Source organism: Enoplosus armatus, chromosome 16 (assembly GCF_043641665.1).
Source record: "Enoplosus armatus isolate fEnoArm2 chromosome 16, fEnoArm2.hap1, whole genome shotgun sequence".
Lineage (NCBI taxonomy): Eukaryota > Metazoa > Chordata > Actinopteri > Centrarchiformes > Enoplosidae > Enoplosus > Enoplosus armatus.
This window is the reverse complement of record NC_092195.1, coordinates 12,347,836-12,360,459: the sequence shown is the minus strand read 5'-3', so window position 1 is coordinate 12,360,459 and position 12,624 is coordinate 12,347,836. Positions and strand designations below refer to the sequence as shown.

At 40.9% G+C, this 12,624-nt stretch overlaps 2 protein-coding genes and 2 non-coding genes across 4 annotated transcripts; 1 reads left to right on the top strand and 3 right to left on the bottom strand.

Moving 5' to 3' along the window:
• Positions 1–4,232: 4,232 nt before the first annotated feature.
• LOC139299365 (type-4 ice-structuring protein LS-12-like) lies at positions 4,233–5,195 on the top strand. The gene is made up of 3 exons (XM_070922263.1): positions 4,233–4,281; positions 4,379–4,502; positions 4,865–5,195. Exons 1-3 carry the CDS (start codon positions 4,233–4,235, stop codon positions 5,070–5,072), a joined length of 381 nt encoding a protein of 126 aa, XP_070778364.1. The 3' UTR covers positions 5,073–5,195.
• Positions 5,196–5,485: 290 nt separating this feature from the next.
• LOC139298692 (polyadenylate-binding protein 1A-like) lies at positions 5,486–12,248 on the bottom strand. The gene is made up of 14 exons (XM_070921402.1): positions 11,515–12,248; positions 9,851–10,044; positions 9,265–9,380; positions 8,790–8,929; positions 8,570–8,664; positions 8,342–8,479; positions 7,881–7,976; positions 7,385–7,751; positions 7,158–7,268; positions 6,890–7,035; positions 6,692–6,776; positions 6,276–6,406; positions 5,952–6,051; positions 5,486–5,872 (listed from the first exon to the last, which is right to left on the bottom strand). Exons 1-13 carry the CDS (start codon positions 11,705–11,707, stop codon positions 5,959–5,961), a joined length of 1,905 nt encoding a protein of 634 aa, XP_070777503.1. The 5' UTR covers positions 11,708–12,248; the 3' UTR covers positions 5,486–5,872; positions 5,952–5,958.
• Positions 8,091–8,227, bottom strand: LOC139299543 (small nucleolar RNA SNORA5). The gene has a single exon (XR_011598828.1). It is a non-coding gene; the product is annotated as a small nucleolar RNA SNORA5 (small nucleolar RNA).
• LOC139299542 (small nucleolar RNA SNORA5) lies at positions 10,337–10,473 on the bottom strand. Its single transcript, XR_011598827.1, has one exon. It is a non-coding gene; the product is annotated as a small nucleolar RNA SNORA5 (small nucleolar RNA).
• Positions 12,249–12,624: the final 376 nt, after the last annotated feature.

Below are 12,624 nucleotides of genomic sequence, written 5' to 3'. Positions count from 1 at the left end.
TTTGAAGCCAAAAGAAGTAAAATGAGCCCATATCTAACAAAAAGGCAAAGGTTAGAGAAAATTCCAAAAAATGAATTGAAATTTGTGTAGCAGAACGTGTCTTCTTTCCTACCCAGTTAAAGATCTCATGACCCCTCAGTTTAAACTTGTGTCCCATTGAAATGGGTCCAACCCATAAGTTGGGAACCACTGGACTAAACTAGCTAACTGTATATAAAGAAGTTAAACTAGCTCCACCTCAACCAGCTACAACAGTAAAATGCTGCTTACACATTGTTGTATCAGTAACATTATTATATAATGTATAATGTATTTGTTATTCCAGTGTGTATAAATGTAATTTCTAGGAGACAGGGTTGGAGTCTGTCAGCTGTAGTTTCTTTACAGATTAAAAACATTTGATCATTTTATGACATATGATACAAATTAAACTACCAACACTATATGAAATTGTTTAAATTAGCTCCACCTCAATCAGCTTACATGTTACTGCAACAATAACATTAATCCAATAATGTGATTTAGCACATACAGTATATAATATTATGACACTCTGAAAGGGGGAGTATTATTTCCTTTGATAAGTACTTTTTGCTGATAATATTGATGTTTTCTCACTTTGTACTACCAAATGGATCTTACCACCTCTATTTTGTCCTTGCATACCACAGCAAAGATGGCTCCATGTCTAAAGCTCTCTTTTTTTCTTTTCTTTGAGGGGATGGGTTTGAGAGATGTAAACAACCTAATCTGTTTCCACCAGGGGAGTCCCGGCCAGTGGTGAGCAGACTCTGTACAGAGAGAATAATCGCTGGTTGAAAACATTCCCACATCTGGTTTTGATCGAAGCTTTATAGTCAAAATCTGACTTTTAAAACAACTCCAGTGCAGGGCTTTCCCACTAGATGAACAGGGACTCACAGGATTGTCGTTCAAGTTTTATTAAACAGCTTGTGTTTTTTATGTCCACTGCTCGCATATTTTCCCCTTCCTGAATTGTTTATTACTGACTGCAGTGGAGTGGGGCTGAGAATTAATTACTTTACAACAACCATAAAGATAGACTGGGAGCAATAACACCCTGTTGGATGTAAACCAAAGGTAGAAGGTTTACATCCACATGAATGAGTGTCAGACAAGCCTTCTTTCCAAAGGACAGCTGATTGAGACATTTTTAAAGACCATATTCTTTAAAAAAAAAAACTCTTTAGAAAATAGTTTTCAATCCTGTCATTTCTGTATCTGACCATTAAATCAAGACAAATACAACTTAAAAGTCAAAACAAAAAGTTTTGTATTTATTCTAAACATGAGGCACAACTCTTAATTCAGTATTTACCAGACATAAACCTTCACAATTAAAGTTCAAAGTTAAGAGTATACAGCTATGCTAGCAACTCCGTGAGCCTGTACTTCTAATATGCTGATGTTCGACAGGTATAATGTTCCATGTTCACCATTTTAGTTTGTTAGCATGCTAACCTTTGCTAATAAACACAAAACCCATGGTCGGAATGTGATTAGTATTGTAGGTATGTGCTTGACAGATTAATATGTTGTGCTACCGATGGCACAACTTTCAACCTGCTGGTGGCGATTACATTCGGTTTCATCCTCTGGGAACCATGAATGTCTGTACCAAAGTTTGTGCCAATCCATTCAACAGTTGTGATATTTCAGTCTGTACCAAAGAGGTGGACTGACTAAGAGACGGACAGACAAGCTAACATGGCTAACAAGAAAGAATGCTTTTCTGAGAATATAATGTTTTTTTGTTGTTTTGTTTCAATGCTGTTAATGCCTTATGATGATCCCAGAGGAGTGGTCATAAATTCCCATTACATAAAACTTGCATTTTATGGCCACACTTACATTTATTTCTTTTACTTGTTTATTGTTTATCTATATGTTTATTGTCATTGGGGCAAGTACATAACATGGACCTCTGCCACATACCACAGCATTTGTAGCCTTGTTTGCGACATCTAGATGGACCTTTACACAAATACACACGACTCGGCATTAAAACAACACCTATCACAGCAATCAATCAATTAATCAGATCTCATCAGTGCAATAAAGATACCCTGAAAACTAAACGTAAAGCACCTGATCATTCTAGATGACTCATTTAAAAGGTAAATGACTGAAAACATGAGCACAACTTCACCTACATAAAGTCCAATTCTACAATTATAATAATGACAACAAACTTTATTTTAGAGCGCTTTTTCTAAACCAAAGTAAAACTGTAATTCTACAAAATGAATACAAATACAAAATAAAACAAGACATTCTGTCAGTTATCTTATCTGTTGAAGCTGATGTGGCAATATATAAACGTTGTCCCAAACATGGCCTCACTGTCAAAATGGTGATGCTGTTACCGGTGATTAAGTATTTCATCAATATGATAAGATGCACACTCATGTTGGACAGTCAGCAGAGGGACTGTTGGACTTTGGTTTAGTTTGCGCAGGTGGCAGATTGAGCAGCAAGGGTCAGCACTGCGAGTCCCTTACCAGCACAAACATCCAATAATGTTTTGTTTTTTTATCTTGTCCAATCAGATTCACGTCTCGACAGGGCTGCATCACCATGCAGGACTATAAGAAGTGTGAGAGTCCTACAGGAAGGCACCATCCGGTCCAGATTGTCCCTGCGGTACAGGTGAGTCCAACTCTACTAATTTTCTAATGGGTTTAAACTGCTTTTCACACACTGAGACACATTCTTCTTGAATGTAAAACTACCAATTGTTACTAGGTTTAAGACTGAAATGTAACTTTTTTTGAGTGTAAAATGTACCCCTTTATTGCTTTGAGAGTTAATGAGGGGACTGATGTCGAATAATGGCAAAGGAAGGGTTAAATTTGAAGGCAAACACTGTAAATAACCAGCTATGTGTAGGATTTGATCCTAAAGGTGTTGATGTTTGTGAATCATATTTATATTTTACATTTTACTTTTTATACTTTCACGTAAAGTTTTGTCATAATTCCTTTCAATCTAATTTTATGTCTTTATTTGTTGTTTGTGAACAATAATTTAATTTTCTTAGTTTAGTTTCATCACCTGCAACAGAGGCTCTTACGAGAAAAACACACAAAGCTCGAAACATAAATGTAGAAAGACAGAAAAGGCACACTGGTATATTTTCATACACTCATACTTAAAATGTTCAGGCCTAAAAAAGACATAAAAAAAACATGTTTAATTGCCGAACAGTGGTTTTCATCATATAACACTTTGTTCACTGGCATAAAGACATCTGCACTTCCTGTAGTTCCTGCTTTTAATCCCCCTCAATGTTAATGAAAGTTTAAAAGAATGAATGAATGACCCAAAGACAAGTGAAGGTGTTTACTGAATTTAAATCAGCATAGTGAGATCCAGTATAGTCTAAATTAACACTAAACCAATGGAAGTGATTAGTTCCTCTTTATATTTTATTAGTAAATTATAAAATGTGTTTTTATTTTAAAGAGGAATGCCCTCATCATGTGGGGTGTAGTTTAAAAAAAAAGAAATTCCAGGAACTTAAGTGGATGGTTAAAAAATAAAAAGCCTTTAATAAATATGGGCCAGTAAATTCTACAAATGTGCTCCTGTTTGTAAGTTTATATATAAAATAAAATTATATATAAAGTTTGAAAATCATGCTCTTGGATCAAAGCTATCAAAAAACATCATCTACATTTGAACACATTATTCCTGACCTTGGGAAAACATATCTGTGATAAATTATTCCAAACTCAAGGTTCAGTTACAAGCTTTTTACTAGATCTGTTGACATGACATATCTGATAAGCCAGATAAAGTTTACAAGTGAATGTGTGGGGTTTGGACAAACACGCAGTGGCTACAAAATATTTATTTTCACTTTGTGACAAAAAGCCAGGCTGGGATTCCTAGAACAACTTTTATCAGTGAGTCATCTGATTGAGCAACAGGAGGCCTTCCTACACTCGACTTCTGAAAAGCAACTGCATGAAACATCTTAATAACTAGACCCAGGGCTTGTCATTTTGGTTTTGAACATTAAACATTGTCAGGGAAGTTTAATTACACATGAAAGTTGAACTCAAGCACAATAGAAAAAAAGGATGGTGCTTCCCGTCAGCACAGGTATGATTACATTGTAAAAGAACCAAAATGAAGGGAGGACAGCATATTAACATCCAGAATAATTAAATAATGTTTGTTTTGTAGGTCTTCTCCACTCAGCAGCCATGAAATTCTCCCTCATTGCAGCCGTCGTCGTGCTGGCTCTGGCACAAGGTACGACCTTCACACACTTTAAGTTCTCCACATTTGTAGTATTTTGTTTATTTCATAGTTGTGAAAAACTCACTAGCTTAACTTCGGAAACCCACAGGAAGCTTTGCACAAGATGTTGCCGATCTCGAAAGGCTCGGTCAGTATTTTGAAGAGATGAAGAACAAAATGACTCAGGAGCTGACTGAGATTATCCGCAACCAGGATCTGACCAACCAGGCTCAGTGAGTACTCAGAGAACCCTCAACACCTCGAACCTTCACACATGAAGTCAAGGTTTACCTGGTCCATTGTTTAAATGTCAACCTACAAGTTGTAACTTCTACTGAAGCTCTCAATGTTCATGTAAGGTAGCCACAGAAAAAACATTTACTCAAGTATTGTACAAATCTTTACTTTCCATTTTATGCTACTACTATACTTCTGCTTTCAGAGGGAAAGCACTTACCTAAGATTTTACAAACAAAGCATATGATCACTTTATGAAATATAATTCATTATTATATATTGAACTATTAATTTGCTCCATGTTGACCAGCTACAACGTTTTTTTTTTATATATGGTGGTTCATGTTCTACCCCACAGGACCTTCATGGAGGACAAGAAAACCCAGCTGGAGCCCCTGGCCGCTCAGATCCAGGAGCAGCTGAGGACTGCTGCCGCCAACATGGAGGAGCAGATCAGGCCCCTGGCTGCCAACGTGCAGGCTCAGATGCAGCCCTTGATGGACAACTTCCAGAAGCAGGTTGAGGCCATCCTGCAGAGGCTGACACAGCAGGGCATTGCCAACTAAGCCACTTGTCCTTCAAAAAGATGCAAATGTGCCTCCTCACCACCATCCTCTCTGTCCTGGACTGACTTAATGGAGCTACTTGCATTTGATAGCTGGCCTGAAAGTGCAGGCAGAAGTACAACAGCCTAAGATGTGTTTCAGTGATCGTTAACATTGACATCATCACCTGTCGCAAAGCACAATTAAAACTTGAAACACAATTTCACAGTGTTCGTTTCTTTTTGTGTGCCTATGATGGGTGCTTATTTTTGACCACTTTACTATTGGAGTTCTGCATTATTTTGAGTTGGCCAACAGAAACTAACACATTTGGGAACTCCTACCATGTTCAAGTTGGTACAAGTGATAGGAGCAGGCTTATTGTGACTGATTATCTGTAATCTAACTAACAGCCAACAACAGACACATGCCAGTTATTTTATAAGTTTTATTCAAGCAAGCAAAGGTCAAGGGAAATTTCACAATAACAGGCTTCTTCAGCCCAAACATTCAAACATTTAAAAGGGATAAAATTGCAGAAAGGAATGCTTTCAATCTTATTTTGAGTTCTCCTCTAAAACCCCTCATAAAATGATCATTTTCTATTTTAACTTTTTCTCTTTTTTTACGTATTTTCTCTTTTTAACTCCGCAAACCAGGCCCGGTGTTTCTGTTCATTACAGGCCCGACTGGAGACTTGTTTCCATTGGTATTTTTAATATATTATTTGACTTCTTTTTACTTTGTTTTGTGTATTTTCAACTTTTTCACTGTTTAATTCTTTTCTCCATCGGTGAAGCTAGTCCCAAGGTTCCCCACTCCTGTGAATAGGAAACAAAACACAATAAGTGATTTTTTCCCCCGTTGCCACACTAAAGCAGCTCTGGAAACTAGTTGTACCTTGGATTCAGACACTTGGGACACCAGCTGTATTTGTCACAGTCTTCTGGGCAGCCTCCTTGGCCTGGTGGGCCTGAAGCACAGCCACCGCCTCATCCACCTGGAAAGGAAATTGTTAAATGTTAACACCACAACATCATGGTGGTATCATCTCACAGCACCCACTAGAGCCACCTTTCATCATGTGTCTTTAAAAATAAATGACTGCTAACTAGTGAAGATGCATCCTTCCACCCAAACTCCAGTAGTTCTTCTCTGAACTTCCCTGTCCTTTAATATCCTGGTGAAGGGAAGCTGTCAATATTAACACACTTAAATACGGACCTTCGAGCGGAGAGACTCTGGGGACTCTAGCATGTGAAGCAGCTCTGAGTTGTCAATCTCCAGCAGCATGCCAGTGATCTTTCCTGCCAGGCTTGGGTGCATGTTCTGGATCAGCGGAAACAGACGCTCACCTAGAGGAGAGAGATACAAAGGATTTAAATGACTGAGAAAATACCTTGTAAATACCTGTGTTATATACAATATACAGCACACAAGGTATAGTGGGGATATGGTTTTCTTAGGAAGGGACAGAGGTAGAACATTCTGACTGTGTGAAGGAGGAAAAATACTTCCAACAGAAAAAAGTTTCAAGTTGAAACGGTTTTGTACATTCTGGGTCAAGTGAGAAGCGGCAGATTTATGTTATGTCAAGCGAACATGGTAAGTCGTCATAAAGAGGTGTTGCTGACACTTACCCAGCATCTGTTTCTGTTCCTGTGGTGGAGCAGCGGCTAGCATGGAGGCAGTCAGAGGCTCCTGTCCCTGAACATGAACAGCAGGCTGAGGGGAGGGACGCAGGGAATTAAAAGTCAGACAGAACATTTTGAATGCACATCCAGCTTGGGCAGAATAGGTCAGTAGGTCTGGTCTAACAAAGAAATGTGCATTCCTACCTGCTGCATGGTGACTTGTGGCTGAGCAGTCATGTGCTGCTGGGGATTGCGGACTCCTGCGGCATATTTGTACTGAGGGACTCCACGCACAGAAGTTCCTGCTCCAGCAGCTGGGTTGGCTGGTCGGGGGCCCATGGTCTGAGCGGCTGCAAGAGGAGCCAACAGGGGGGACAGAAACATCAACACAAAGACACAAGTAGCAGCCATACAGTTGAACTGTATTTGCTGTGCAGTTAGACAGAATATTGATTGAGTATTGGTGACTGACCGACACGCTGGGTGGACATCATGCGGGGCACCTGGGAGGCAGGCCGCATGGCACTGAAGGTCTGAGGGCGTGGTGCTGAGGGACGCATGGCACCCGGCATGTTCTGGAAGTCTATGAACACACAAAAACATAGTGGCTTCATGTATAAGTACAAACAACTGTTTTTGTCTCACAGTGTCTTAATGTGCTTTTAATATGACAACACACGCACACAACGAGATACTCACGTTGTGGCCGGACACCTTGGGTGGCCCAGCGTGGGCTTGGGCGGAGCTGGGCCATCTGCCCAGCAGCTGGGTAGTAAGCAGCACGGTTCTGGGCCTGAGGTATGGCTGCCATGAAGTAGCCAGAGGGTGGGGCTGGCTGGTAGGGATTGATGACGGGGTTTGGCACTGCACGCACACTGGCCATGCGCTGCATGTACTGGTTGGTCAGGTGGGCTTGACGCTCCTCTTTGCGCTGGGCCAGGGCAACATACAATGGTTTGGTGGCTACAATGCGTCCATTCATTTCTGTCACCGCTTTGGTGGCCTCCTCTGGGGACGAGAAGCAAACAAAGCCAAAGCCTTTGCTACGCCCGCCCTCCATCATGACCTGAGAGCGAGAGAGACAAATGAAACTCATTAATGAACTGGACAGCGATAAAGAGTATTAGCACTGGTAAATGACAGTTTCGCAGCCATGTATTAATTACAGAAGATAAGTAAACAGCTCAGGTCCTACCTTGGCACTAGTTATGGTGCCGAATGGCGAGAACTCCTTTCGCAGACGTTCATCATCAATTCCGTCATCAAGGTTCTTCACATACAAGTTGACACCCTGTAGGTAAGACAGAAGTTAACTTTTGTGTTTTCTTTTGAAAACACTACATATTAGGAAGGAATAATCTAATGCCAACAGACTGAAAAATGTCCTTTATTGTTAATTTAATGTTTTTGTCTGTAGTACATATTTATCCCCAGAAACCATGAAGAAGAAATGTGGGGCCCATGAACTACAGAGTCACTGTTGCAGCCATTTTGGCCAGTGCAACCCACTAAGGAGGGAGCACTGAATTTGACAAAGCTGCAGTCTTTCAATATGCTCGACCAGACAATATGACTGTGAAGGTAATTAACTATGTCAAGCTATGATGCATTGTTTTGGCACAGGAAGTTGAATTTGCACTGCAAGAGGAAATGGACCTGGTAGCGAGTCATGCGGTCTTGTTTCATTTGCTCAAACTTGCGCTTGAGTTCCGTCTGTCGCTCCACCTTCTTCTGGGCACGGCCAACATAGATCAGCTTGCCGTTCAACTCCTTCCCATTCATCTCATCCACCGCCTGCCGCAAACAAGAAAACTGAGTCAACTCAGGCAGGAAGTGGCGGACACTTCCAGGTGGTCACCAGTAAATTGTTGGTACAACCCTTACCTTCTGGGCATCCTCGTGCCTCTCAAAGCTGACAAACCCGAAGCCTCGAGACTTTCCGCTGTCGTCGGTCATGACGCGGATACTCATGGCGTTTCCTAGGCAACAGAAAGATAACCTTCAGTGACTATATTTTGCCCCATAATGTTTTACTGCAGAAGATCAAAACACTATATGTATGTATAGGAGCAGAGCTATTTGAAATATGGACACCCTGACTGACCGTATTTATTGAAGACCTCCCTCAGCTTCTCATCATCCATGTCTTCACCAAAGTTTTTGACGTAGACATTTGTGAACTCTTTGGCTCGGGCGCCCAGCTCAGCCTCGCGCTCTTTGCGAGATTTGAAGCGACCCACGAATCTGTGTTGAAATGGACATTTACCAAAATTTAAATACACATTAACTACATTAATTAAGAGGAATAAAAACAAATACGTATTTTTAGAAAACTATGTATGATCAGCATCATCAAGCTTACTGTAAGTATTATTACACATTACAGAACTCAGAACAAATGAGTTATGCACATAGTAGGGCAGTCTTCATTTGCCGCAAATCTATTTATTCAGTCATCTTTGCAAAGAAAGAACCTTCAAACTGCTGACCAGGTGCAATATTAATTCAAGTCTTTTTTTTCCATTTCACACATTAGTATGCAACAAATCAGTTTAAAACTAGTTATAACATTCACTTACACTTTTCGGTCATTGAGCAGCATGCCATTCATTTTCTCAATGGCTCGTTCAGCTGCCTCCTGAGTCTCAAAATGCACAAAGCCGTAGCCTTTAGAGCCATTCTCGTCACAAACCACCTTGGAGAAAGAACACACATGCTGCTTTTAAGCCACACACACACACATGCAGTAACAGTATATCAAACCTTAGTCTCCTCTCTTAAACTGACTTTCTGTTTTGACTATTGTGACATTCCATGTGTTAGCCAAGTTCAGAATTTCTTCGACTGTTAAAACCCTATCTCCCATGTCTGCCCATAAATATAATTTGAGTTGATATTTCTATATCTATATTAATTGATATACAAATTCATTATTTGGTATAACTCCATCCATTATTTATTTCATCTTGTGAAGATTCACATATATCTGCTGGGTGATTGATCTCTCTATTCTCTGTTCTCTATAGTGCAAACAACTCTAGGACATTTACAAAGCACATTCATGCAAACTATGCCTGCACTCACAATGCTGTACCACAACAATGAGGGTTGACCATCCCCCATGCTGCAGGTTAGATACAACAAGGAGGAGTCAACCACTTTTACCTTGCATGACAGGATGTTGCCAAAAGCAGAGAAGGTGTCGTATAGAGCCTTGTTGTCAATGGACTTGTCAAGATTCTTGATGAAGATGTTTCCTACGCCGCTTTTTCTCAGTGACGGATCACGCTGCGACCACATGATGCGCACAGGCCGCCCCTTGATCACATCAAAGTTCATGGTGTCCAGTGCACGCTCGGCTGAGAGAAGGAGCAGAGTAACAGGGGTTAGGTTATTAAGTATATCTACATTTTCAAGTGCTGAATATGACAGCATGTGTCAAAGGTGGGGGTGTTAGTCTTGAGGGGGTTTCTATTGCAGGGCGGTTGGGAAATCAACGAATGTCCGAAAACTGGATCTTCAAGTTTCCCCCCAGGCCATTTCTAAATAAAAAAAGATAGGCCACAGTTCATGCTGTCATGGGGGTTAAACATATTTACATCTGTTAGTCCTCAAGGTGCGCAAAATGTCCCTTTGTTGTTTATCTAATGTTTTTGTCTGTAGTACATATTTATCCCCATGATCCATGATGAAGAAATGTGGGGCCCATGAACTACAGAGTCACTGTAGCAGCCATTTTGGCCAGTGCAACCTACTAAAGAGGGAGCACTGAATTTGACAAAGCTGCAGTCTTTCAATATGCCTGACCTGATGATATGACTGTGAAGGTAATTAGGTGACTGGAAGCGGCTGTAAAACTATGATGCATTTTTCTCGCAAGGACATTTCTCAGGAATAAGATGGTCGACAGTCCATGCTGTCATGGTGGTTCAACATATTTACACCTGTCAGTCCTCAAAAAGTGACTTAAATCATTAATCAATTCACTTTTTGTCACTCAACTAATGAATTAACTGATTAGTCGTTTCCTATTAAGCCACCATTGCTTTATGGTATCAATGAATTTACAAGAGTTTTGCATCAGTATGATAGAGTATCTGTATTTTTCAGGATTTTAATTCCCTGGATTAACAAAAAAAAAAGACATTCCTGTCTAATTAACAGTTTGAGAAAATGTACCATAACACATTATACTGTATCTTGACAACCAGAGGATTTTATCTATATGGCCCCACCCCTAATACTTGGCAGATTAAGAGGCTACCAGTGCAAAAGCCTCGACAGAAAATATATATCTCAGTAAAAACACAGAGACACACCCAGGAACACCAGAAGGCAGATGCAGACCCGTGCTCTTATCCATGGAACAATATTTTGTGGAGGGTAGATATTTGGCTTCTAAGGCATACAGGGCTGACATATTTTAACATTTATAGGAATTTACATACTATTTTTTCTTTACTGATAAAGATGAAAGTTCATATCACAACAAAACTGACAGGCAGGCCTTCAGGCTAGATTTAATGAAACTGTGTCAGCACTTTAGGCTGAGCAGTTGGGGTGTTGTCCTGACAGAACAGAGATTAAAAAAAAGAAAAGGCATTGAGTCTTCAGCTGGCAGTCCACTGCTACATTACTGGGGTGGGCAGGGCAGGGCGGACGTGGTGCTTTTCTGCTACGCCACTGCTGGGAGGTTCAAATGAGGAGACCCCACCGACAATATGTCGGCCGCAGTCACGTGTAGTGGGAAGAGGCAAGATTTCACTTGTCATCTTAAAAGACACATTCATATTTACACATTTAAGTCGGTATTTTGCTAAATGACCTACCGTCCGCTGGCTGTTGGAAGTTGACATAGGCGTATCCAAGGGAACGCCGGGTGATCATGTCCCTACAGACCCGGATCGACAGGATAGCTCCGGCTGGGCTGAATTTCTCGTACAGCATGGCCTCAGTCACATCTTGATGCAGATCCCCGACGTACAGGGAGGCCATAGGGTAACTGGGAGCACTGGGGTTCATCTTCCTTGGCTGTGGAGGCTAGCGAGTACTCGGACGAGGCTCGATTTTCCTAACGAAAAAAGTTTTCGGCGACAGTACGAATGCTTGGTTCTCCGGTCACTAGCGTCACGTCAGTTCGGGGCAGAATGCTGATGGTAAACGTTAGCAACCGTTGACTTGTCAGTTGCAGTGTTTTGGAGTGAAACGTATAAGATGAATATATTCAAATGGCACAAAGTCGACTTCTAATGGGATTAAAACGGTCATTCAAAACAGACACACAGTGATAAAAGCAAATGTAACGTTACTTGGCCTCGCTTCTGAACCAGTAACACGTCGACTGAAAAATGTATCGCTCGATCTAACGTTAGGCAGCCCTTTCTTATACGTTACCGTCCAGTCCTCGAATGTCTTCTCCAGCTTCACCGACTTGTTACAAAAAGAAAAAAAAAGATTTTTTGGGGGGGTTTTTTAGGTTTTGAATTTTTTTTGTATTTTTATTTTTTTATAGAACGTGTGCCGAGCGGGCTCAGGAGCACACACGCACTCACACAGCACTAACAGCCGGGTTTGAGGGGGAGGAAACAATTGGGAAGTTGTCTTATATATACTAATGTACACGTCACCGAAATGGACCAATCATCTTCGAGTATAGTGGAAAAAAAGTCAACAAAGGGGCGTTGACCACAACTGTACGCATGATGATGAAATCATGTAAAAACGTATTGTTACAGGCTGAAATTGACTTATTGTATTGACCACAATACTCAATTGTTACATTGAATTCCTCCTGGATCGCAGTGGCTAGGATCTACAGGCGGCCTGGAAGCTCATACCCATAGTCACATAACCATCCCAACTGCTGAATAGCCTACTGTACTGGGAATATCACGGGTTGGTCATGCCTTAGGTATGACATTTCATTGTAACACCACGCA

Excerpts from the sequence above, each read along its gene's own strand:
- LOC139298692 (XM_070921402.1), bottom strand. The coding sequence starts at position 11,707 with ATGAACCCCAGTGCTCCCAGTTACCCTATGGCCTCCCTGTACGTCGGG. Across the intron at positions 7,269-7,384 it reads CCAAGGTGTCCGGCCACAAC|ACTTCCAGAACATGCCGGGT; the intron begins GTGAGTATCTCG and ends GTGTGTTCATAG. Across the intron at positions 6,407-6,691 it reads GGAACAGAAACAGATGCTGG|GTGAGCGTCTGTTTCCGCTG; the intron begins GTAAGTGTCAGC and ends TCTCTCCTCTAG.
- LOC139299365 (XM_070922263.1), top strand. The coding sequence starts at position 4,233 with ATGAAATTCTCCCTCATTGCAGCCGTCGTCGTGCTGGCTCTGGCACAA. Across the intron at positions 4,282-4,378 it reads CGTGCTGGCTCTGGCACAAG|GAAGCTTTGCACAAGATGTT; the intron begins GTACGACCTTCA and ends GGAAACCCACAG. Across the intron at positions 4,503-4,864 it reads GATCTGACCAACCAGGCTCA|GACCTTCATGGAGGACAAGA; the intron begins GTGAGTACTCAG and ends TCTACCCCACAG.